Below are 26992 nucleotides of genomic sequence, written 5' to 3'. Positions count from 1 at the left end.
CAGCAGCGGCGGAAAAGCGTGGCACACAGTCAGCTGGTCCAAGTCACATGATAATTGCTCACTGAGTCACATGTACGAAGGTCACATGACTATCTTCATGTGGTCAGAATCCAACATGGAATCGACGGCGTCTGCAGGGTTTCTTGTTTTGCTTTGTGGTAAGGCTTTATTTTTGAAACACTCTGTATACTGAACAATAATTGTTAACCCGTGCTATTTTACAGTAATGTTTTGACCATGGATGTGTGCATATGACAATTTGTTCTTATGGACTGGAAGGGAACACACAAAGAAAATGAAAATGTCGACGAAAACCGTGTCAGTAACACAACCTTGGCAACTTCGACAATCTTGTTACAGTCGCATCATGTGGTTTTTATGTCACTGTCAGTTATAATCAATCACGTTCATGAAAGTGTCATGGTCCACAGTATTTTACCTGAAGTATATAATAATATCTTTAAAAATTATCGGAGACTTCGCTGCATTTGATTGTTTTAAATTAAATGGATAGCTTCTTCTTCTTCTTCTTCTTCAATTGTGTAGCCGCCACAATCAACACGTTAATTATTTTGCCACATATTGGGGGGTTTCCGCAAACCAGTTGCTTGGAAAAAAATTGTTCTATGTGGATTGATTTTATATCTGTTTGGAAGACATCTTGCAGGTAAACATTTACTCCAATCACATTCGCACTCTCCCTCCTGCCCACTAACTGGATCAGAGGGGACGAGAAGTGACAGGCAGGCATCCAATTGATGGCCCCTGGCACCCCCCGCCGCAGCACCCTAATTCCAACACTCCCCCTACCCACTACTTACCTAAACATTCACTCTCACATTCATACCCGAAATTGCTGTGATTTATGGTTTTGCCTACTCTTGGAGTTTCGCAGCAGTGAGACTGTCAAGAGTGGCGACCTTGAGGTGAGAGGTGACTCTGCTTTTGAAGCTGCTGGGGGAATCTGCCTCAGCAATGTCTGCTGGGAGTTCATCCCACTCACGAATGGTACGTGGGAAGAAAGAAAAGAGCCGATACTGCTGTTTATGATTCACAAGCCGTTGGAGTTGTTGGTCATGTGATCTTCTGTCTCTCATAACTGGTTTTTGAAGGACACTTTTGTTGACTTGCACCAGGTCGTTGTGTATTTAGTACAACATTGTGACCCTTGCTGCTTGACGTCGTTTCTGGAGAGGCGGCCACTTGAGCTTTTCAAGCATGTCCATTACACGTGCACGCCGGTGGTAGCGGTTGAGGACGAATCGGGCTGCTCTTCTTTGGATGTTCTCTAATTTCTTTATGCATCCTGTCTTGTGTGGGTCCCAAACTGAGCTGGAGTATTCTAACAATGGTCTTACGAAGGTTAGATAAGCTTTTTCTCTCAGCTCGTTGGAGGCAACTTTCAGATTTCGTCTCAAGAATCCAAGGACTTTGCTTGCTTTCTTTGTAATGTTGTTGATGTGTTCCTCCCACTCTAGATCTGTCCTCAAGGTAACTCCCAGGTACGGCGCTGATTGTACTATTGACAGCTCATGTCCATGCATTTGGTACTTGTCGCTGATTGTACTTTTGCAGCGAGTGATTCTGAGCGTAGCACATTTGCCCGGGTTGAAGGCCATCTCCCATTTCCGTTCCCAGATTTGGAGACGTTCAAGATCCTCTTGCAGGTGGGCATGATCTTCCGTAGATGGAAGTGTCATCTGCGAACATTCTCGTCTTTGAGGTCAGGTTCTCGGGGAGGTCATTGATGAAAACCAGGAAGAGGCATGGTCCAAGGACCGACCCCTGTGGAATGCCTGATTTGACATCAGTGAAGTTTGACTGAGCCCCCTCAGCTACAACTGCTTGGCATCTGTTGGCAAGGAAGTCAGAGATCCATTTGTTGATCTTGCCTCTTACACCGTAGTTGTACAGTTTGTGCAGCAGTAGTGAGTGATTTACCTTGTCAAATGCCTTCGCAAAGTCTAGCACAAGGACATCTGTTCTTCACCCTGATGCCATGCTTGAGGTGAGCACTTTCACTAACTCGATGAGCTGTGTTTCGCAGGACCTCTGCTGTCTGAAGCCATGTTGCTGGGGACAGGATTTTACTCTGTTCCAAGTGCTTCATGGTGGCATGTACTATGATGTGCTCCAGCACTTTGCAGGCAATGCAGGTCAGTGAGACTGGGCGGTAATTTGCCGGGTCGTAGTGTTCGCCTTTTTTGTAGATAGGCGTCACCAAGGCTTTTTTCCAATCTGCGGGGACGCAACCAGTGTCCAGGGAGGATCTGTAGATGGTGGTGAGGATGGGGGCAATCTCACAGGACAGCTCTTTCAAGAGCCTGGCACTGATGTTGTCAGGTCCACTCGCTTTTGCTGGGTCTAGTTTCATCAGCAATCGCCTAACGCCCTCTTCCATGATGTCTACAGAGTTCAGCACTGGGTAGTCACCCTCAGCCATCTCGCACTTCTCTTGGAATTCTTCCCGCGAGTAGGTTTTTCCCTCGCTGAATGCGGACTGGAACTGGTTGTTGAGTGCATCTGCTTTTTCTCTGGGCTCCATTGTCAGTTGTCCGTTCACCTTCAGAGGGGCTACACCAACGTTGGCAGCTTTCTGTTTCTTAATATAGCTCCAGAATCGCTTGTACTTTGGTGCATGTTCTGTGGGCTCCTCTGTCAGAGTGGCGTTGATGTAGTCCCAGTAAGCTCGGCGCAGATGTCGTTGGGCTTCGCACCTTCTTGCTTTAGCCTCAGTTTTGAGATCTTCGCCTCCTCCCTTTTTCCACTTTTTGTAGGCTCGGTTGCGGCGGTTGATTAGTCGGCGGAGCTCAGGAGCGATCCAAGGTTGGCTGTAGTTGGGTCTGGATTTCTTGGAGGGTATGTGGGTCTGGACTGCTTCGAGGAGCTCTGTTTTAAAGTGACTCCACAGGCTCTCAGTGCTTGCAGTGTCCATTCCATCAACTTCTTCCCTTATTTTCTCTACAGCTTCGTTCATGCTGTTCCAGTCTGCCTTGTTGTACAGGGTGATTGTTCTCTCCACTGTTTTCTTCCGCGGAGTGGCAATATTCAGCTCTGCGTAGACTACTTCATGGTGTGACAAGGGTGGCATAGTTTCAATGCACTTTGTACCCATGTCTACCTGGCAGGAATTCAGAGTTCTTAATTTCTTCGGACAGGTGGGTCTCAGTTCCAATAACAATGTCTGGCTTGGTGCTGTCTAACAGATATCCAAATTCAGCCTTCTTGCCTGTTACTGATTGGAAGTTAATGTTTAGTACTCTTAAGGGTTTGTTGAGTCTTTTGTCTTCCTGTGTAGCTCTTGTAGGAGTGGAAGCATGTTGAGGTCTGAAATCTACCTCTGCTGAGCTACTACATGAACCTGTTCTGGAAGGATCTGGTAGGGTGGAGAAAGACCAGTCTAGGCTGTTTGCGTTAGAATGAAGATCAAACACTAGCAGGTTGTTTTGGTGTCCACAAAAGTTGCCGAACCACTGGACATTTGGAGTTAGATTTGCGTATGTCTCAGAGTGGATATCTTCACAGTGTGCATGGTACCACAATCCGCATGCCTCACAAGCAACACCTCTATCCTCCCATGTTACTGTGGCATCACATACACCACAGAGCCAATCAGTACTAGGATGCTCTGATGAATCAGCACTCGGGCCTGGGTTTGGTTCTGGTGCATATGACTGACTGAGGAGTAGCAAGGCCAGACACAAGAGGACAAGCTTTTGGTGATAGCGTGTGTGGTAACTTCGCTGTCTAGCTAAAGTTAGTGCATGAACCAACAGGGAGTAGCCGGTACAGTGTGTTCTACAAACTTCTTTCACTCCAAAACCTTGAGTGTGCACATCTTGAGTAGTGCATGGTTTATCGCTACACGCACACCTGTGAAGGAAAAGAGTGATCACAAGAATCCGGAGTGTGATGTTACACCGCATCATGTTTGGACTATCATCATTCTCAGTGTTTCAATGCAGTCAGATATTGAGATAGGGAAGTAGCTTTAAACTACCAACACTAAAAGTAAAACAGTGAAGTGTGACGATTCTAGGCTGGCTACATAGTACATGACGTTTAGCCCTTTAGGTTCTCCCGGTTCACAATGTTTCATATCAACAATTAATCAACAACAGCTAATAACGAACAACCAGTGTACTCCCTGATATTTGGCAAGAGAGGTAAGCAGTGTATTCACAGTACCCACAATACAGAAGCAGGAACAATCATTACTGAAGCTTTTTCGTTCTCACCGTGCTCGCTCATTGTAACAATAACATGGCGGCCATTTTGACTAGTCACTGATCACAACAGAAGTATCACGGATAGCTATCTTACGCTGTAAAACAGTATTTTGAGACAGTCTAAGCACGAATTTGGATTTAAACAGACTTATCCAACATTCTACATCTATTCTAGTAACCTAGGAGCTTAGACCCAACCCAAAAACTAATTTCAACTAATTCTACACAGCACAGCAGAACACATACACGTCTTGCTATACCGGAAGCTTCCTGTTGTGCCAGAAGTAGCAGCTGAAGAGTTTGTTGAAAACTATTCCCATTGCTCTGAAATATGAAATATTTATTCAAATAAGTGCATCATGTATTATGAAGTCGCTTAACATTGCCATTTTTTTTTACAGGATTATAAGTTTGGTGGGCGTGTCAATAGTACTTGCAGAACTAATAGCATAGGGACCATGAATTAGGCTTTGAAGCCTTATTTCCTTCTTATATTGCATGTATTATAGGCCTGAATGCATGCAATTTACCTTATAAAGTTGGCAATATCCACAATTCTTCCCCTGTACTTTTACATTTATAGATATAAGACAGAAAAAAACTTGTATTTTAGTTGTTAATTGGTTAATGACATTCTATTTGTAAATGTAATAATTATATATATATATATATATATATATATGTACATAATTGTTCTCAATATGTCTTCCCCTCCTCTCTTTGACTTGCCTTCTTTGTCTCTTGCCAGGGGAAGAATTATTTTTTTCTGTCTTCAGAATGAAACTGAATGGAAACGGGGGGAAAATGTAGATATTACCATTATGATAAAGTTATGTATCAAAACTTCTGAACAGTCGCACAGAGCTGGGTGACTGAATTGAATTCCGAATGAAATAGTACATTAATAGGCAGTGTATATTTTAGCAAAGTAATTACATTGTTAAAAGAAAAAATGCAACTTACTGAATGCATTTAACTTTGAGATTTGCATCACAGTGCTTCATTTGAAAAAAGAAAAAAAGAAAAGAGAGAGAGAAGAAAATGTGTATTGTAAATTGCTGAACAAAGAGCTGAAGAGAAAAAAACAAACTATTTAGAACATTCATGATCATTTTGTTTATTGAAAACAATTGTCTCACTCTCAGTTTAGGTCCACAGTCAGTCTCCTTTCTTGAAACAAAACATTTATCTTTAAGTTTAAAGGATTAAGTATTTCACTATAAAGTGTATGACATATTGGCTATATCAACATTTTATCTCCTCAGTCTCCACTCCAGTGATTGATGGAGCAAACATCCATGCCTTGTTCTAAACACTGCTCACTCCATCTTGAGGGGGAAAATTGTGGATATTTCCAACATATTATGACATTCTTCCAACAATTCTGATAATTTTGTTGTTCTACTTTTCACTTATTGTGGCAGCATCGGAGCATGTGGTCTGGTCAGGCATACCTGTGGACATAATGGAATCAAACCAAGGATAACTACACACCAAAATCTTTTTCACCATGCGCATATCATGTCTATATATATATTATATGATAGTCAGTCGTGTCCGACTATGACCATCAGAACAGCAGAGGAGGCAACTGCTGTTCCGACTTTTTCGGCTAGAATTTGATTATAGTGGAAAGTGTCTTGCCCAAGTACATCCCGACTCTCTCGGCCAAGAGGGTTATAGGACAGTCGGTGTTGGGATGGTTCACATCACTCTTAAAGAGCATAGTAACTACACTGGTAACCTTTATACTTTTAACTTACCTTGCTGTGTTATTTACACAGTTCACATCCAGTTCACATCATGGCTTGTGTGATGTGCAGTGGCTTGGGCAGTAATTTTGAACATTATGTGATAGTAATACAGTGCACACTCACACACCCTCCTCCCCGTCCCCACCTTACAGCCAGTGCACTGTGTGTGACAGTGGCAGGAGTGTCATGGGGCCACCTGATCCAGGACACCCCTCCCCAGTTCAGCAAGACTTACCAGGTGAGCGGTGTTCTGCAGTTGCCCTACGCTGAGATTGTGGAGCCCTTCGCTGTCTGGTACGACGGACCCAACAAACGCAGCCGTATCGACTACTACAATGGTGGGCAGCCTCTCTCCTCTGGTGTTTATGTTTATTGGGTTTTTTTTCTTCTGCATTTTATTTCATTGTCTTGTTCGTGTGATTTCTTTATTTGTTTATTAAGTTATTCATTCATTAGTGAAATGATGTATTCATTTATTTGTTTATTAAGTTATTCATTCATTACTAACATTAGTTAAATGATGTATTCATTTGTATTTGTTTATGCGTTTTTTTTCTCTCTGTCTTTCTTTTTTTCTCTCTGTCTTTCTTTTCTTTTTTTCAAGGCCTGACAAAGCACTTTGGGTTACACTGCTGGTCAGGCATCTGCTTAGCAGATGTGGTGTAGCATATATGGATTTGTATGAATGCAGTGATGCCTCTTTGACTAACTGAACTGAACTGAACTCATGTTTGTGTCATTCTGTGTGAACTGCATGAAATTTTTGGAACTCTGTTCCAATATCTTTGTGAACCACTTGGAATGCTCATTGAAACTGTGCTCCCTCTTTTTCTTTATTGCCGTTGTGTTACTTTGCAGTGGCTAAGTAATGCCAGCAAAATTTTGATGAAGAAGCAATTGTACAAGTTTTATAACATTATTACCATTACCAATATTATTATTACTTATTAGTCATATGTCATATTTGCATAGACTGGCAGTAAGTGTTGTTTAATCACAATTTATTGTTATGTTTTTAATTACTTTTTTGATTACTTTTTTTTCTTTTTGATAATGAGTAGACTGTGACACAGTCTGTTGTGTTGTTGAGGCTTAGTTTTTTTTGTTTTTTTTTAATTATTATTTATTTATTTATATACACTTATAGTTGACTTCATCAAGTTTTTGCGCCTTATACATATTATTATTAGTAGTAGTAGTTCTTTTTTTTTTTTTAATGTATTTATCTATTATTTATTCACCCTTTTTTTTTTCAAGGCCTGACTAAGTGTGTTGGGTTACGCTGCTGGTCAGGCATCTGCTTGGCAGATGTGGTGTAGCGTATATGGATTTGTCCAAACGCAGTGACGCCTCCTTGAGCTACTGAAACTGAAACTGAGTCTCAGTGCAGTGATGGCCTGGTGATAACACGTCTGCCTTGGAAGGGAGAGAGTCTGTGCACACTGCCACTGGATTGAATCACACACGGTCCAGTATATTCTCCCCCACCAGTAGACCTTGAGCGGTGGTCTGGACACTGGCCATTGGGTCCTGTGTGTAGCATGCAGAGTCCGGAAGACTGTTGATGTGCACTTTCACTTTCAGTTTATTGCTCAAGGAGGCGTCACTGCATTTTAATAAATCCATATATACAACACCAATCTGAATCAGCTAGGCAGATTCCTGACCAGCAGCATAATCAAACATGCTTAGTCAGGCCTTGTGTGCATGCATATATATAATTTTTTTGTAATTTTCAGAGTGGTTTTCTTCTACAGACAGAGGACAAAAGCCAGAGGATGACACTTATGTTGCTGTGGGTTCTTTTTCAGTGCACCAAATGTGTGCTGCACACAAAACCTAGGTTTATCATCCCATCTGAATGATTAGACAGTAGATGCTCGATTTTCAAACTTGGGAGGGAGGATGCGACGAGGAATGGAACCCAGACCCTTAGGGACACTGTACATGCAGATAAGCATCTTAACCGCTCTGCCACCGTGCTGCAGGGTTGGTCAAGAGCATGCTGCGAGGGGACCAGGGCAGCTACGGTGCCTCCTACAAGGTGGCCTTCATGACCAACTACCGCGTCACCAACCAGCTCAGCTGCTTCAGCTCCAACGGCTCCAGCGACGCCCCCGTCACCCCCCAGGCCATCTTCCCTGAAACCAGCGCCATGAAGGTAACTGTGGCCAAGCGGTCAAGGGCTGTGGATGACAGTCATTTCATTCTGTGCCTGTGGGGACATGTGTGAAAGGGGTCTGGCTCCACTCTTGTCATGGCTGTCTTGTGCACAAAGTCATACGTAGTATGTATGTATATATGTGTGTGCACGTTACATACAGCATGATATAGTATGGCACAAAGTTTAAAGGAAAAAAGTAAATGCTTAAATGCTTCAGCAGACACATACTGATCAATGTGTTTCTAGAGTTAAGTATGTGTGTGAAAGTTGGAGTGAAAGCGCGATGCTTGCACACAAGATTTATTACTATATGAATACATTTCTGCTTCTTCTTTTTCTTTTTCTTAGTCTTCTTCTGTCTTCTTTTTATTTGTAAATACACACCCACACAGACACACTGATGAACGTGTAACATGCATGGTGTGTGTAGCAAAAGTTGTGTGGCCCGAGTGCTGTGTGTTGCACAAGTCATGTGGTGTGTGTGTGTGTGTGTCAGTTCAAGGGAATGGAGATGGTGAACGGGGTGATGTGCAAGGCGTGGGAGTCTGTGGTGGTGAGCGGCAAGAAGACCAGCACCTACACCCTGTGGGTGGACCAGGCATCGGGAGCCCCTGTCCGCTACCAGATGATGGGCTACGACTCCCTCATCGGATCCCACTTCGACAAGTACGTGCTGGACTATAAGGGCTACAAGGGGGACATCACCATCGACCCCAGCATCTTCAACCTGGGCAGTGAGTGGTGGCCGGCTCAGTAGTAATACAAAAATCATAATAATGATAATGATAATAATTAATAATTAGCATTGATATAGCGCTGAATTTTGTGCCGAGACAAATCAGAGCACTTACACACCAGTCGTTCACACGCATGCGTGACACTGATTCACACCACATCCATTCGTAACTCTAATTCACAGAGGTGGAAAGTAACACTGATGAATTCATGTCAGCAGAAAAGTGGAGAAACCGAAGACAAGGAAGATGCAGGGGAGGGAGGGGCGTGGAGGGGCATGGCTATTTTGGGAAGAGCTAGGTTGTAAGCCCAGACTTGAAAGAGCTGTTTACTCTTTTCTGTGTGAAATACATCCCCCAGGGCCAAATATTTTATACTTGATGCTCTTAATCACATGATTCAGTCTGTGTTAAAACTACACTGTAGATTCATTCACTTCACAACTGGTCAGTGGAGAAGTAAGTCATTTTCCTTTTGCGCTGGAAAGTTGGCCGGTGCTGTCAGGCCTTGTCACAGTGTGGAAAACGGTCTGTTTGAAATGATCCCTTGATGTCGACTAATGTGCCCTGTTTAGGTGAACTGAAGTTGCCTGTGTCCACGAAAGAGTTTTAGTGAAATTCCATACACCAGAAAAACTAAGGTGAAATATGTGTGCAAACTTTGCACTAAAAGAAAGAAAAAAAAAAGTAATCAACCATTTCATCATTGCATAATTTCATAGACCCAAATTTCACATCGGCTTCAATGCAAAACTTTTTGCCCATGCACACCCACGTGCACACATGCACATGCACACACACACTTACACACGTGCGCATGCATGCACACACTCACGCATGTAGACATGGTATCTACAGACACAGTACACACACACACACACACACACACACACACACACACACACACACACACACACATATATATATAAGTGTGTGTGTGTACATATAACACGTTGTGGCCCAGCATCATGTGTGTGCACTGTGTCCCCCAGACCTGACGTGCTCGGGATTCCCGGGACCAGGGCAGGATCATCACCTCATCTTCAACCCCATGCGGGAGTTTGTGCATGCTGACGACAGCCACATCCCCGGCATGTTCCACGCCTTCCGCACTCAGCACGGCAAGCAGTACAGTGACGAGGTTGAGCACCAGATCCGACAGAACCACTTCCGCCAAAACGTCCGGTCAGTTCCTTCCTTCCTTCCTTCCGTCTGTAGAGTGACCACTGTCAAATATTGATTGTTCTGTCACTGTTCTGGGCTGTGCTTTCACATCTGTGAAACTGCATTTTTTGGTGCATATCTGTTATGCATATGTGGGTGTATGTGTGAATGTGTGTCTCCATGTTTTACATTTATTTGCTTATCATCGTTGTCTTTTTTATTTATTTATTTTTGTTATTATTATTATTACTACTACTACTACTACTTTTTTTTTCTTTTTTTTATATTGTAATTATTATTTATTTATTTATGTACGCTTATAGTTGACATATTAGTAGTGGTAGTAGTTGTTTGTTTTTTTTTAATTGTTTTTTTTTTATGTATTTATCTATTATTTATTCACCCCCTTTTTTTCTCTCAAGGCCTGACAAAGTGTGTTGGGTTATGCTGCTGGTCAGGCATCTGCTTGGCAGATGTGGTGTAGTGTATATGGATTTGTCCGAATGCAGTGACGCCTCCTTGAGCTACTGAAACTGAAACTGTTTTGAGGATATGCAGGGAAAAGCAGGGATTCTGTTAAAACAAAAGAAGAAAAAAAGGCCTTTATTTAGCAGTATCCAGGCTGGACCACTCCGGCTAGAGAAACAGTCCCCGGGGATAAACCCTGACCGGCACAGCTCCAGCGCATCATTTACTGCGACTTCGATCCATGATCCCTACACTAAGAAATTGAAATATTACCAAAATCCTTTCTTATTTTCTTTCTTTTTTCCTTTCCTTTTTCTCCATTTTCCCACCTCCATTTCCTCTCTTTGGTGGTGGTTCACAGCAAAAAAAAAGAAAAGAAAAAAACCCAAAAAAGCAGTTGTTAGCATTTAGCAGCCACTGCAACACCTTTGATACAAAAGCACCGGTAGTATTGGCCTCCACAGCTGTTGGTGAGTTGGAAGTCGACATGCCTTTCTTGTCTGGTCTTCACTTTTGGTGGCTCTGTACATTCCACCGTAAGGTGATAACAACAAAAACAGACAAAGCATAAATTTTAAAAAAATCAACTAAAAAAACAAAAAAATGGAGAAAAATTTCCACGTGCTAGTAGGTACTGGCAGCTAAAATTTTTAAGTATGCAGAACTTGAGATTGCAATTAACATTTATAAGTTTCAAAGACAAGCAATTATCAAAAGGAATTTTGCAGATATCTTAAATAGTTCCAGAGATATGGCATTTTAAAGTTCGTTACTATATTCATTTGTCAGTAATTTGAATAAGAATCCTTTTTTAAGTCGTCGTCTTCCTTGGCTTGGATTGGGTTGTGATGAAGGTGTGTGGTCCAGCGATGGAGTCTGCTGAGCTAACTGGATGAAGTGAGTGGGTGGCCCAGTCATTAGGAGAAAATAAAGTCTCAGGTTTGAGAATACAATCCACTGTGTCCAGTAAGGAGGCAGTACAACCCTGATGTCTTGGTCGTCGTCTTCTTTTTTTTTTTTTTTTTCCAAAGCCATAATCCTCCAGAAGTGACAAATCCTGCTAGTTGGACAGGCCACAGGGTGAAAATTTCACAATAAATGAATTTGATGCATTAGTGTACTGCCAGTTTATGAGGATGCCATGTAAGGTTTGTGACCAGGGATTTCAGTCAAATGGACCCTAACCTTTGTTCTTTCCAGTGAGACATGATTCAGCTGTTTCTGATCTCTGATATTATTGCAATGTGACTGTATAATACAGCCATTGTTACTGTTAGTGAATAGCAATATAGTGTCATGATCAGCTTGAAATAATTAATCAAACTGACTTTGAGTGGAAGTCATGAAGTCAGTGGAATTAATTTGATGCCTGTGCTTACAAATGATTAATTTTGAAGATCTGTCTGCATGTTGAAGACTGGGTGCGTGCACTGTGTGTACAGCTACATCCACTCCAAGAACCGCCAGGGCCTGACCTTTACCATGGCTGTCAACCACCTGGCTGACCGCTCCGACCGGGAGCTGAAGGCCATGAACAAGTTCCGGCGCACCAAGAACTACCAAGGCATCCAGGGCCTGCCCTTCAACGTGACTCAGTTTGCCCACACACCCCTGCCAGACCAGGTGGACTGGAGACTGTATGGTGAGGGGATTCTGTGTGTTGTGTGTGTGTGTGCTTCAGTGAGGGGGTTCTGTCTGTTTGTGTGCTTCAGTGAGGGAATTCTGTGTGTTGTGTGTGTGTGTGTGCTTCAGTGAGGGGATTCTGTGTGTTGTGTGTGTGTGTGTGCTTCAGTGAGGGGATTCTGTGTGTTGTGTGTGTGTGCTTCAGTGAGGGGTTATGTCTGTTGTGTGTGTGTGTGCTTCAGTGAGGGGGTTCTGTGTGTTGTGTGTGTGTGTGCTTCAGTGAGGGGGTTCTGTGTGTTGTGTGTGTGTGCTTCAGTGAGGGGATTCTGTGTGTGTGTGTGTATGTGCTTCTGTGAGGGGATTCTGTGCGTTGTGTGTGTGTGTGTGCTTCAGTGAGGGGATTCTGTCTGTTGTGTGTGTGTGTGTGTGCTTCAGTGAGGGGATTCTGTGTGTTGTGTGTGTGTGTGCTTCAGTGAGGGGGTTCTGTGTGTTGTGTGTGTGTGTGTGTGTGTGCTTCAGTGAGGGGGTTCTGTGTGTTGTGTGTGTGTGTGTGTGTGTGCTTCAGTGAGGGGGTTCTGTGTGTTGTGTGTGTGTGTGCTTCAGTGAGGGGATTCTGTGTGTTGTGTGTGTGTGTGCTTCAGTGAGGGGGTTCTGTGTGTTGTGTGTGTGTGTGCTTCAGTGAGGGGGTTCTGTGTGTTGTGTGTGTGTGTGCTTCAGTGAGGGGGTTCTGTGTGTTGTGTGTGTGTGTGCTTCAGTGAGGGGGTTCTGTGTGTTGTGTATGTGTGTGCTTCAGTGAGGGGGTTCTGTGTGTTGTGTGTATGTGTGTGCTTCAGTGAGGGGATTCTGTGTGTTGTGTATGTGTGTGCTTCAGTGAGGGGATTCTGTGTGTGTGTTGTGTGTGTGCTTCAGTGAGGGGATTCTGTGTGTGTGTGTGTGTGTGTGCTTCAGTGAGGGGGTTCTGTGTGTGTGTTGTGTGTGTGCTTCAGTGAGGGGGTTCTGTGTGTTGTGTGTGTGTGTGTGCTTCAGTGAGGGGGTTCTGTGTGTTGTGTGTGCGTGTGTGTGTGCTTCAGTGAGGGGGTTCTGTGTGTTGTGTGTGTGTGTGTGTGTGCTTCAGTGAGGGGGTTCTGTGTGTTGTGTGTGCGTGTGTGTGTGCTTCAGTGAGGGGGTTCTGTGTGTTGTGTGTGTGTGTGTGCTTCAGTGAGGGGATTCAGTGTGTTGTGTGTGTGTGTGTGTGTGTGCTTCAGTGAGGGGATTCAGTGTGTTGTGTGTGTGTGTGTGTGTGCTTCAGTGAGGGGATTCTGTGTGTTGTGTGTGCGTGTGTGTGTGTGCTTCAGTGAGGGGGTTCTGTGTGTTGTGTGTGTGTGTGTGTGTGTGCTTCAGTGAGGGGATTCTGTGTGTTGTGTGTGCGTGTGTGCTTCAGTGAGGGGATTCTGTGTGTTGTGTGTGCGTGTGTGCTTCAGTGCGGGGGTTCTGTGTGTTGTGTGTGTGTGTGCTTCAGTGAGGGGATTCTGTGTTTGTGTTTGTCTGTCAGTTTAATGTGGTGAGAGTTCTGCCTGTGGTGTGTGTCTCCTTCAGTTTAACATGGTGAGGCGATTCCATCTGTTATGTGTGTCCTTCAGTTTAATGTCTGTCTACATAGTGTGATATTAGACAAAAAGGGAAAAAATGTGTACAAAAGAGCAAGAAGTGAATACAAATTACAATGTATAGTGCAGACTTAAACCAAATGTCTAACTGGACTGTGGAGCAAACTTTCAGAAATGTCAGATAAGAAATTATCAATATCAGCAACATCTTTACATGATTTTTTTCTGGAAAGTTAGGCCCCTTTTTATAAAAGGCTTTTATTCCTCCTATTCAAAAAGTATATGTAAAAAATCTTTCTGTTTTCATGTCTGTTTAATAACAGATTAATAGTGATAGTAGTAAATGTACTTATAGAGCTCTAAATCTTGTACTTTCACCCCAAACTTCCACATGCATGCATAACTCTAAAACAAAGGGATGAAAGATAAATCTTACAAACACATGTAGATGGACGGCCAGAGAAACTATTGATGGAGAGACAGTGGGGCTTTTTGGGAAAGAGGCAGGTTTTAAGGCCATACTTGGAAGAAATGAGTGCAGGGATTTGACAAAGTGGAAGAGGGTGACTTCTTTCAGTGAAAGGCTCAGAGACCTATTTCAGTGGTATACATGCTGCTTCCATCGTAATGATGATGACATGGATGTTAATACAGTACCTGTCCTTGGTCACAGACTAATTTCTCAATGCTTTATTCAGAGTTATTTGCACAAGAGGCCGGATGGAGCTGACCGAAGGCTGCCTTTGGGTGCTCATCATTCATTTTCTGCATCACTCAGTTCGGTTTCATCCATACATACACACACTCACACAGACATGAATGTTTTTACTTGTATGACCGTTTATTACCCACCATGTAGGCAGCCATACTCAGTTTCTTGGTGGTGTGTGTACATAAAGGTGTACGTGGTGTGTGTACATGTTCTAGAAAGGTGTGTGTACTTAAAGGTGTGGTGTGTGTGTGTACATAAGTGTGTGTGTGTGTGTGTGTGTGTGTACATAAAGGTGTGTGTGGTGTGTGTACATGTTGTATAAAGGTGTCGTGTGTTTGTACATAAATGTGTGTGTGTGTGTGTGTACATAAAGGTGTGTGTGGTGTTTGTACATAAAGGTGTGTGTACATAAAGGTGTTTGTGGTGTGTCTACATAAAGGTGTGCTCACATAAAGGTGTGTGTGGTGTGTGTGTACATAAAGGTGTGTGTACATAAAGGTGTTTGTGGTGTGTGTACATAAAGGTGTGTCTACATAAAGGTGTTTGTGGTGTGTGTACATAAAGGTGTGTGGTGTGTCTACATAAAGGTGTGTTTACATATAGGTGTATGTAGTCGGTGTACATAAAGGTGTGTGGTGTGTGTACATAAAGGTGTGTGTGGTGTGTGTACATAAAGGTGTGTGTAGTGTGTGTACATAAAGGTGTGTGTGGTGTGTGTACATAAAGGTGTGTGTAGTGTATGTACGTAAAGGTGTGTGGTGTGTGTCTACATAAAGGTGTGTGTGGTGTGTGTACATAAAGGTGTGTGGTGTGTGTACATAAAGGTGTGTGTGGTGTGTGTACATAAAGGTGTGTGTAGTGTGTGTACATAAAGGTGTGTGTGGTGTGTGTACATAAAGGTGTGTGTGGTGTGTGTACATAAAGGTGTGTGGTGTGTGTACATAAAGGTGTGTGTGGTGTGTGTACATAAAGGTGTGTGTGGTGTGTGGTGTGTGTACATAAAGGTGTGTGTGGTGTGTGTACATAAAGGTGTGTGTGGTGTGTGGTGTGTGTACATAAAGGTGTGTGTGGTGTGTGTACATAAAGGTGTGTGTGTTGTGTGTACATAAAGGTGTGTGGTGTGTGTACATAAAGGTGTGTGTGTTGTGTGTACATAAAGGTGTGTGGTGTGTGTACATAAAGGTGTGTGGTGTGTGTACATAAAGGTGTGTGTGGTGTGTGTACATAAAGGTGTGTGTGTGGTGTGTACATAAAGGTGTGTGTGGTGTGTGTACATAAAGGTGTGTGTGGTGTGTGTACATAAAGGTGTGTGTGGTGTGTGTACATAAAGATGTGTGGTGTGTGTACATAAAGGTGTGTGTGTGTGGTGTGTGTACATAAAGGTGTGTGTGGTGTGTGTACATAAGGGTGTGTGTGGTGTGTACATAAAGGTGTGTGGTGTGTGTACATAAAGGTGTGTGGTGTGTGTACATAAAGGTGTGTGGTGTGTACATAAAGGTGTGTGGTGTGTGTACATAAAGGTGTGTGGTGTGTGTACATAAAGGTGTGTGTGGTGTGTGTACATAAAGGTGTGTGTGGTGTGTGTACATAAAGATGTGTGGTGTGTGTACATAAAGATGTGTGTGGTGTGTGTACATAAAGGTGTGTGTGGTGTGTTTACATAAAGGTGTGTGTGGTGTGTTTACATAAAGGTGTGTGGTGTGTCTGCATAAAGGTGTGTGGTGTGTCTACATAAAGGTGTGTCTACATAAAGGTGTGTGGTGTGTGTACAGGGGCGGTGACTCCAGTGAAGGACCAGGCAGTGTGTGGGTCATGTTGGAGTTTCGGCACCACGGGAACCATTGAGGGTGCCTACTTTGTCAAGGTCAGGGTCACCATCAGTGTTGTTGCCGTTCACGTCACTGGCATCATTGTCTGTCCTCTCTGTGTGTCAAGCTGGCATTGTCAAGGTCAGGGTCACTGTCAGTGTTGTTGCCGTTCACGTCACTGGCATCATTGTCTGTCCTGTCTGTGTGTAAAGTTGGCATTGTCAAGGTCAGGGTCAATGTCAGTGTTGGTGCCGTTCACGTCACTGGCATCATTGTCTTCTCTGTGTGTAAAGTTGGCATTGTCAGCATTGATGCTGGGCTGCTTCTCCTCCTCCTGTGTTTGTGTGCTGCAACTACACACCATGTGCACTCACATTGAGTGCAAGTGGGATGTTAGTACATAAATACTCACAATTACAAGTTTCTACCCCACCATGTTGGCAGCCATACTCGTTTTGGGGATGCGTATGCTGGGTATGTTCTTGTTTCCGTCACCCACTGAACGCATAAATGGATTATTGGATCTGTGACTTGAACATCTGATCTTCTGTATGGCTATACCATAATATTCATGAAGGGGGTTCAGTTACTGGCAGGTCTGCACATGTTTGACCTGGGAGATTGGAAAATCGTGACCAGTAACCCTCCTTCAAGTGCCTTGACCAAGATTCGAACCGAGGAAACTCAGATTGAAAGTCCAATGCTGTTAATCACTCAGCTGTTGCAGATTCTAGCATTCCATACTGTTTGGCTGAAGTGACCATTGAGGGTGGTGTATGTGTGTATGGTGTGTGTGTGTATGTGTGTGTGGGGTTTGTGTGTATGGTGTGTGTGTGTATGGTGTGTGTGTGTATGGTGTGTGTGTGGTGTGTGTGTATGGTGTATGTATGTATGTGTGTGTATGTTGTGTGTGTGTGTGTGTGTGTTTGTGTGTGTATGGTGTGTGTGTGTGTATTGTGTGTGTGTGTGTGTTTGTTGAGAGCAGACAGGGAACCTGGTACGGCTGTCCCAACAAGAGCTGATGGACTGTTCGTGGGGGGAGGGCAACAACGGGTGTGACGGGGGGGAGGACTTCCGTGCCTACAACTGGATCATGAAGAAGGGCGGCCTCAACACGGAGAGTCAGTACGGACATTACCTGGCTGTGGTGAGTCATGATGATGGTGACAGTGCATTGTGAGTGGTGGTGACCGTTCATAGTGGTGGTGGTGACTGTTGAGTGATGGTGACTGTGATAGTGCATTGTGAGTGGTGGTGACCGTTCATAGTGGTGGTGACTGGTGAGTGATGGTGACTGACGGTGCATTGTGAGTGGTGGTGACCGTTCATAGTGGTGGTGACTGGTGAGTGATGGTGACTGACGGTGCATTGTGAGTGATGGTGACTGAGTGATGGTGACTGACGGTGCATTGTGAGTGATGGTGACTGACGGTGCATTGTGAGTGGTGGTGACTGTTCATAGTGGTGGTGACTGTGATGGTGCATTGTGAGTGGTGGTGACCGTTCATAGTGGTGGTGACCGTTCATAGTGGTGGTTAGTGGTGACTGGTGAGTGATGATGACTGGTGTGTGGTGATGACTGTGACGGTGCATAGTGAGTGGTGAATATTGTGGTGAGTGGTGGTGACTGGTGAGTGATGGTGACTGTTGAACGCTTGATGTCATGTGTGTGAGTGGTAAGGGCTAATCACATTGTAGATCCTTCACTGCTTATGGTATGATGATGATATGGTGATAAGACACTTACATAGCACCTAAAGATCCTCGGTCGGAGACCAAGCTCTAAGTGCTTTACAAACATGGGGTCATTTGCATAACAGGCTGCCTACCTGGGTAGAGCCGACTGACAGCTGCCATTGGGTGCTGATCATTCGTTTCCTGAGGCACGCACAGATACACACTCAGACATACAACATTTTACGTGTGTGACCACTTTTTTTTCTTTCTTTTTTTATGATCCAGCTATGTAGGCAGCCATACTCCATTTTTGGGGGTGTGCTTACTGGGTATGTTCTTTTTTCCATAACCTGGGAGATCGGAAAATCTCCGCCCTTTACCCACCAGGTGCTGTTACTGAGATACGAACCCAGGACCCTCAGATTAAAAGTCCAACACCTTAACCACTCGGCTGTTGCGCCCTGGTAGTGTTTCACTGATCAGAGGGGTGCCGGGGGTTGTGATAAGACTTTTGTTCAGTCATCCATCATACAGTTTCATGCTCCTTGTAGTTTATAAGCCACAGGCATTCAAAGTTTGGCATGATGAGTTCTGTGCTCATCGTGATGTTGAAGTGGCATGGTGAGTGCATTGTGGTGTGTGTGTGAAGGAGTGGGAATTACGCTGGACGTGGCCAGAGTTTGGGGTATTTTATTGTGTATAAGTGGTGGTGGGAGTGGGGATGGAAGGGAGAGGGGGTGACGTTTGGTGTTGGGAGATCTCTGCTTCCTGTGTGAGAATCTGTGAGGGGTGGGGGTGGGGGTGAGGGGGTGGAGGTGACATTTGGTGTGGTAAATGATGTCTCCACCAGCACTTGGTATGGCCATTATGAGTGTGTTGAGCATCAGGCCAAATGTTTGATAAGAGTTCTGTGAAATATGTAATATTTTCATGTGCTCCCTGTTGGGTGTCCTGATATAAATTTGTCTTGTCATTGCAGAATGACAATGGCATGGTTTGAGACCACTGAATGACTTGGCTGCAACATATCTCTGTTATGTAAAGTTCTGGATAAACTTTACTGACTGACTGTGCTGTTTTGTTTTTCCGGTGTTCTCACCTTGGCTTTAGTTTTCAAGTGAAAACAGTGACAACAGGAAAATGCTACAACCCAAACACGTTTGAAAATCTAATGTTATCTCCCCTAGCTTATTCATTTACACACAGGTGTTACACAGTCCAAAGGTGTTTGAATTCTGTGTGTAGATTGAATATTATCTCCCCTAGTTTATGATTTGTTGTGATGATTGTTTTATGGAAAAGAAAAGAAAAACAACATATCCCAGCATTGTTCAGCCTTTTAGAGGGTGGAACTTGTGTGAAGAGATGAGTTTAGTATGTGGTGTTGGTGATGGTTTTACAAGGATCTGTAATGTGTTGTACAGGTGGTGTGTCTGGATGTGCGTGTTGATATCCACACATTTGTGTGAGTCTGTGTGTGTGTGTGTGTGTTTTATATGTGTGTGTGTGTTTATATATGCGCGCGCGCGTGTGTGTGTGTGTGTGTGTGTGTGTGTGTGTGTGGTACATATGTGTGAGTGTGACATATGTGTGTGTGTGGCTGTGTGTGTGATGTGTTCAGATATGTGTGTGTGTGTGTGTGTGTGTGTGTGTCATGTGTGAGGCTGTGTGATTGTGTTCACATTTGTATATTTGTGTCACGTGTGTGTGTATAGTTATGGTGGTGCTGCCATTTTCTTTGATTGCTGTTGCTTTGTTTGTTCTGTTGTTTTTTTTAGAATAGTTTTCATCCAGGTAAAATACCGATCATTGTCCTAGTGAGGACAGTTATCCTGGTGAAGGCGTGGTGAAATAACCGTCATTGTCTTGGTGGGTGCAGTGAGAGTTAGTCTCTGGCCTGTGAAGTGACCAAGGAGTGTGACCTGTTGGGTTTTTTCAGGACGGTAAATGTCACTCCGGAGCAGAGCCACCTGTGGTGAAGTTGTCTGGATATGTCAACGTGACAGCCTACAACCAGACGGCCCTGAAAACGGCCATCGCCAATGTAGGTCCTGTGTCTGTCGCCATTGACGCTTCCCACAAGTCTCTGTCCTTCTACGCCAATGGAGTTTACTACGAGCCGGAGTGTGGTGAGTTGGCCACCCAGCAGCACCTTTTCATAATGATTTTTACTTCAGTCAGACTGGGGAGTCCGTTTTCGTTTTGTTTGTAAGTTGGTCTTGATACAAACCCATCAGGATTATTTAGAACAAGGAGAAGTCAGTTTTCATTTTATTTTGTAAGTTGGTCTTGATACAAACCCATCAGGATTATTTAGAACAAGGAGAAGTCAGTTTTCATTTTATTTGTAAGTTGGTCTTAATACAAACCCATCAGAATTACTTCGAACAACAACAACAACAACAAAAATGGATGTGAGTGTGAAAGAGGAATTGGGCAGAATCTGTTCTACCATGGCTTTGTTGGCCGAGAGAGGACATGGTGACAGGAATGGAGGAGTCAATTCTGGTCACGTGCTGGGCACTTTCGGGACACATCGTCCTGGTGGTTGTTGTGGGTTTGTTTTTGTTTTTTTTAAGTGGGGATGTGTCTTGAAAATGTGTTATTAAAATGTACATATATCTGGGTGATCAAAGTGTAGGTTTACCTGGGTTATATACCTGAGAGGTTAAAGTGTAGGTGTGCCAGCGTAAAAAAACCATGGTGTTAAAGGAGAAGGTGTACCAGGTGTATATACCAGGGTGATCACAGTGTGTGTGTGTACCAGGGTTATATACCTGAGAGGTTAAAGTGTAGGTATGCCAGGGTTAAAAACCAGGGTGATTAAAGTGCAGGTGTACCAGGGTTATTTTCCAGGGTGATTAAAGTGTAGGTGTACCAGGATATATACCAGGATATATACCAGGTGATCAAAGTGTAGGTGTACCAGGATATATACCAGGGTGATCAAAGTGTAGGTGTGTCAAGGATATATACCAGGGTGATCAAAGTGTAGGTGTACCAGGGTTATATACCAGGGTGATCAAAGTGTAGGTGTGTCAGGGCTATATACCAGTGTGATTAAAGTGTAGGTGTGCCAGGGTTATTATATACCAGGGTGATCAAAGTGTAGGTGTGTCAGGGTTATATACCAGGGTGATCAAAGTGTAGGTGTGCCAGGGTTATATACCAGGGTGATTAAAGTGTAGGTGTGCGAGGGTTATATACCAGGGTGATCAAAGTGTAGGTGTGTCAGGGTTATATACCAGTGTGATTAAAGTGTAGGTGTGCCAGGGTTATTATATACCAGGGTGATCAAAGTGTAGGTGTGTCAGGGTTATATACCAGGGTGATTTAAGTGTAGGTGTGTCAGGGTTATTATATACCAGGGTGATCAAAGTGTAGGTGTGTCAGGGTTATATACCAGTGTGATTAAAGTGTAGGTGTGCCAGGGTTATTATATACCAGGGTGATCAAAGTGTAGGTGTGTCAGGGTTATATACCAGGGTGATTACAGTGTGTGTGTACCAGGGTTATATACCAGGGTGATCAAAGTGTAGGTGTGCCAGGGTTAAAAACCAGGGTGATTAAAGTGCAGGTGTACCAGGGTTATATACCAGGGTGATCAAAGTGTAGGTGTGCCAGGGTTATATACCAGGGTGATTAAAGTGTAACAATCCCATTTATTGGACTCAAACCCATGGACACCAATTTCCTGGTCAGATGCATGACCACAAGACCAGGGCTATAGGGCGAGTGAAGCATGATGATGTGTGTGCAGAGAGCGGTATAGTGAGGCATGGTGATGTGATGTGTGCAGGGAGCAGTATAGTGAGGCATTGTGATGTGATATGTGTGTGTAGGGAGCAGTATAGTGAGGCATGGTGATGTGATGTGATGTGTGTGTAGGGAGCAGTATAGTGAGGCATGGTGATGTGATGTGTGTAGGGAGCAGTATAGTGAGGCATGGTGATGTGATGTGATGTGTGCAGGGAGCAGTATAGTGAGGCATGGTGATGTGATGTGTGTAGGGAGCAGTATAGTGAGGCATGGTGATGTGATGTGATGTGTGTAGGGAGCAGTATAGTGAGGCATGGTGATGTGATGTGATGTGTGCAGGGAGCAGTATAGTGAGGCATGGTGATGTGATGTGATGTGTGTAGGGAGCAGTATAGTGAGGCATGGTGATGTGATGTGAGTGTAGGGAGCAGTATAGTGAGGCATGGTGATGTGATGTGAGTGTAGGGAGCAGTATAGTGAGGCATGGTGATGTGATGTGATGTGATGTGTGCAGGGAGCAGTATAGTGAGGCATGGTGATGTGATGTGATGTGTGCAGGGAGCAGTATAGTGAGGCATGGTGATGTGATGTGTGCATGGAGCAGTATAGTGAGGCATGGTGATGTGATGTGATGTGTGTGTAGGGAGCAGTATAGTGAGGCATGGTGGTGTGATGTGATGTGTGTAGGGAGCAGTATAGTGAGGCATGGTGATGTGATGTGATGTGTGTGTAGGGAGCAGTATAGTGAGGCATGGTGATGTGATGTGATGTGTGTAGGGAGCAGTATAGTGAGGCATGGTGATGTGATGTGTGTGTAGGGAGCAGTATAGTGAGGCATTGTGATGTGATGTGATGTGTGTAGGGAGCAGTATAGTGAGGCATTGTGATGTGATATGTGTGTGTAGGGAGCAGTATAGTGAGGCATGGTGATGTGATGTGTGTAGGGAGCAGTATAGTGAGGCATGGTGATGTGATGTGTGCAGGGAGCAGTATAGTGAGGCATTGTGATGTGATATGTGTGTGTAGGGAGCAGTATAGTGAGGCATGGTGATGTGATGTGATGTGTGTAGGGAGCAGTATAGTGAGGCATGGTGATGTGATGTGTGTGTAGGGAGCAGTATAGTGAGGCATGGTGATGTGATGTGATGTGTGTAGGGAGCAGTATAGTGAGGCATGGTGATGTGATGTGATGTGTGTAGGGAGCAGTATAGTGAGGCATGGTGATGTGATGTGTGTGTAGGGAGCAGTATAGTGAGGCATGGTGATGTGATGTGTGTGTAGGGAGCAGTATAGTGAGGCATGGTGATGTGATGTGATGTGTGTAGGGAGCAGTATAGTGAGGCATGGTGATGTGATGTGTGTGTAGGGAGCAGTATAGTGAGGCATGGTGATGTGATGTGTGTGTAGGGAGCAGTATAGTGAGGCATGGTGATGTGATGTGTGTGCAGGGAGCAGTATAGTGAGGCATGGTGATGTGATGTGTGCAGGGAGCAGTGTAGTGAGGCATGGTGATGTGATGTGATGTGTGTAGGGAGCAGTATAGTGAGGCATGGTGATGTGATGTGTGTGTAGGGAGCAGTATAGTGAGGCATGGTGATGTGATGTGTGTGTAGGGAGCAGTATAGTGAGGCATGGTGATGTGATGTGTGTAGGGAGCAGTATAGTGAGGCATGGTGATGTGATGTGTGTGTAGGGAGCAGCCCTGATGACCTGGACCACGCAGTGCTGGCTGTGGGCTATGGGCAGCTGTTGGGTCAGTCCTACTGGCTGGTGAAGAACTCCTGGTCCACCTACTGGGGCAACGATGGCTACGTGCTGATGGCCCAGAAAGACAACAACTGTGGGGTGGCCACCTCCCCCACCTACCCCATCATCGCCTGATCTTCACACCGCACACCTGTCGTCTTCACCTCTCCCCCTTCACCTCTCCCCCTTCACCTCTCCCCTCTTCACCCTTCACCTGGCCGTCACACACACACACGTCATCGCACAACATGGTCACTCACCGCTGTTGACTGGAAACCTGTTGACATGGATGTTGGCCTTACACTGACAAGGGAAACAGAATGGTACAAGTATTCGTACAGCAGACCAAAAAAAATGAAAAGAGAGGGAATCTGCAGAATTGAAAGCACTAATTTAAAAATGATGTAACCTATGTATATGGGAAAAACAAAATAATGAGAAGAGACACACCAGACATAATGCAGAATTTCTAAATGGGGAGAAGAAAGGCATGAATGAATGAAGCGATGCAGATATCGATAGACTGTGTGTGGAAAGGTATTGTCTGTTGTCTGTTATTATCTGGCTGTATGGAGGTACGGCGGTTGGTTAGTGTGGGTCTGTATGCCATTAATATGGCATTGATTATTGTGGGTCTGTATGCCATTAATATGGCATTGATTATTGTGGGTCTGTTTGCCATTAATATGGCATTGATTATCGTGGGTCTGTTTGCCAGACTGTGCCATTTGTCCCTGACTCATGGCTGTGCTGTCTGTGTTCAGGTTATTGTTGCTGTGTGTGCGTGTCGTAGTACTGACTGTGCAGTTGGCATGGTTATAGGGGTGTGGACATGTTTTGTCATGTGAAAGTGGGTTCATCACAGACGTATTTTTGGGGGGTGTTTTCTAAGGCTCATGCCTGTCAGAGAGAACTGCATGGTAACTGGAATGGCAGAATGATAACTGGAATGGCAGAATGATAAATGGAATGGCAGAATGATAACTGGAATGGCAGAACAATAACTGGAACATCAGAGCGGCTAATCTCTTTGCAAACATTATGTATGAATGGCTATGGATGGAATGTAAGTGGAGATAGCTGCTGCAGACATTCCTGTAAAGATGTGAACTCTGCATGGTTCCTGACAGGGGAGGGTTGGTCCCCCAGGATGAGTGAACATCATGATACTGTATTCTGATGACCGGATGTCCATAGTTATTGGTGATTGTTCCCACTGGCACCCCCGAAAACGGAGTATGGCTGCCTACATGGCGGGGTAAAAACGGTCATACACGTAAAAGCCCACTCGTGTACATACGAGTGAACGTGGGAGTTGCAGCCCACGAACACAGAAGAAGAAGAAGAAGAAGTTCCCACTGGCTGCAAGTTGCTGCTGCTGGTTTTTGGGTTGGTTTTTTTTTTTACTCTTTGTGTGTGTGTGTGTGTGTATGTGACGGTCACCTCGTTTCCAAGACAAATGAAGACATGTCACTAACAAGAGAGCTGCCTGATACAAAACCGAGAAAAACCCACATCTCTGTGTCACAGCACAGAACTGAGGAGAATTACTCTTGCAGAGTTAGATGACGTGAATGGGTGGAGTTGAAGTACTGCAGTAAGATCAAGGCACAGCACACTTGTGTACACAGAACACATGCCCGTCAATTGCATTCAGCATGTGTGTGGCTTGACTCGTACAACCCGATTTCCCAGCCTGTCACTTCATACGCACACACAAACAATGGCGTAAAGATTGATCAAATGTTTTGTATTCTGGAAGTGTTGTCTTAGGCTTCCATTGTCAGCAAAATCTGCAGTCTGCTGGAACATGTAAGCATTCTTCACACAACTGTTCTACTCAGTTACTCCTTCTGTACACAATCCAAGTCCAGATGTTTGGAAAACAGTATAACAGTATACTCAGGTATGGGCACAGTTTTGGTTGCTGCATGATACATATTCTCAGGACTGATGTCAGGTAGAAACAGGGTACTCAACATTTTCACTGCAGGGTTGTCTGTATCTGCCAGTACTGAGCTCATCAATTTTTTTAAAATTTAAACAAAAAAATTAGTTATTACATTGTACAAAGGACAAAAACAAATTTAATGGACAATAGAAAAACAATAGAACAATAGCATGTAAAGCATAAATAATTAAAAACAACAACAACAAATACAAAACTGTTGCATTAGAAGCTGGACACGTCATGTAATGGATGTACATGTGCATATTATGTTGAAAATATCAATTTAGATATTGTCAATTGATATATTTTTTTCCCTAGACTTAACAACACACAAGGAAAAAAACAACATACATGTAACAGATAGGTCACAAGATAATTCCTTCAGCAGGAGCAGTATATATCTACTGACCACTAACACAAGCAAGGACATATTCACACATACAAGTTAGAATCAAGTATTAGTACATTTGCTTTGGAAAACACAAAATCTTTGAGAGGGGGAAAAAATCACAAGGCGTCTATCCAGCTTTAGGTATGGATACCATTTTGTACTGAATCCGCCATTTTGACTACATGAAGTGTTTGTATTTTTCTGTTTCGTATGTTGTTCAGGTCTTATTGGAGGTTCTCAATGTTTGGCCGTGTTTTATTTGATTTGCATTTATAGACAAAGTATTTGATAATCAGATTGAAGGTTTCATCTATTTTTGTATGCTTGCCATTTCCAAATAAAATTATTTCTAAATTTCTCGAATCAGTTTGTACTTGTGAAGGTTTTTGTTGCATTTTTTGTTTAGTAACATTTTGTATTTGTGATATGAGTTTATTTTTGTACTGTTTTTCTTTTTAAAATAAACATATAAAAAAAAAAGGTTGAGCATACTTTTATTTCAGAGCGAGACAGACTCTGTGTGTGTGTGTGTGTGTGTGTGTAAATTCATGCATCCGTTTGTCAGCAGTCATTGGACTGGATGACAATAATTAACCCATCATTCCAACCTTTTGACCCAGTTGTAAGGTCATGGAATTAATCTGAGCGTCAGTGATAATGACAGACTGGCGCTACACACTGCACTGTCAGGGCCTGATTGTTAAAGCGCGTTGGGTTGTGCTGCTGGTCAGGCACCTGCTCAGCGGATGTGGTGGAGCGTATAATTATAGCTCTGTCAGGACACTTTGACGCCTCCTTGAGTAACTGAACTGAACAGTGGGCATCAAACTGCCTTCTTCTTATCTGTGGTAAGAGACCGAGCGAGCGAGCGAGAGAGAGAGTGTGTGTGTGCGTATGAGAGAGAGAGAGAGATGGTATGCGTATACGGACATCAGACAGGCAGACAGACACCAGCTAGAAAGACATAGGCCGCTACACTGAAACGGAGAGAACACTGATACAGGCGTTCATCAACACCTGTCGGGCCGCTTCTGAATGAATGACTACCCCACCGCGTTAACAATGCACACAGCAAGGCCGTTCAGTATCAGTATCTGTTTAATTATGTCCCACATGTCTGCATGAGGGCGAGTCAGTGTGATAATAGTACGTGTTTCCTGCCACACTCTCTCTCTCTCTTTCTCTGTCTGTCTGTGTCTAGTGTGTCAGTGTGTTTGAGTGTGTAT

General features: G+C 43.9%; 1 protein-coding gene across 1 annotated transcript; it reads left to right on the top strand.

Annotated features, from left to right (window-relative positions):
* LOC143294879 (cathepsin L-like peptidase) lies at nt 1-26196 on the top strand. Its single transcript, XM_076606399.1, has 10 exons — nt 1-158; nt 6157-6321; nt 7972-8144; nt 8644-8881; nt 9874-10066; nt 11956-12155; nt 16207-16298; nt 17228-17389; nt 19859-20048; nt 23372-26196. The coding sequence occupies exons 1-10, from the start codon at nt 71-73 to the stop codon at nt 23557-23559; spliced, it is 1689 nt and encodes a 562-aa protein (XP_076462514.1). The 5' UTR covers nt 1-70; the 3' UTR covers nt 23560-26196.
* Nucleotides 26197-26992: the final 796 nt, after the last annotated feature.

The sequence above is a fragment of the Babylonia areolata genome, chromosome 20 (assembly GCF_041734735.1).
Source record: "Babylonia areolata isolate BAREFJ2019XMU chromosome 20, ASM4173473v1, whole genome shotgun sequence".
NCBI classification, from domain to species: domain Eukaryota; kingdom Metazoa; phylum Mollusca; class Gastropoda; order Neogastropoda; family Buccinidae; genus Babylonia; species Babylonia areolata.
The sequence above is the reverse complement of the archived record's forward strand: the minus strand, read 5'-3'. Positions and strand labels throughout refer to the sequence as shown.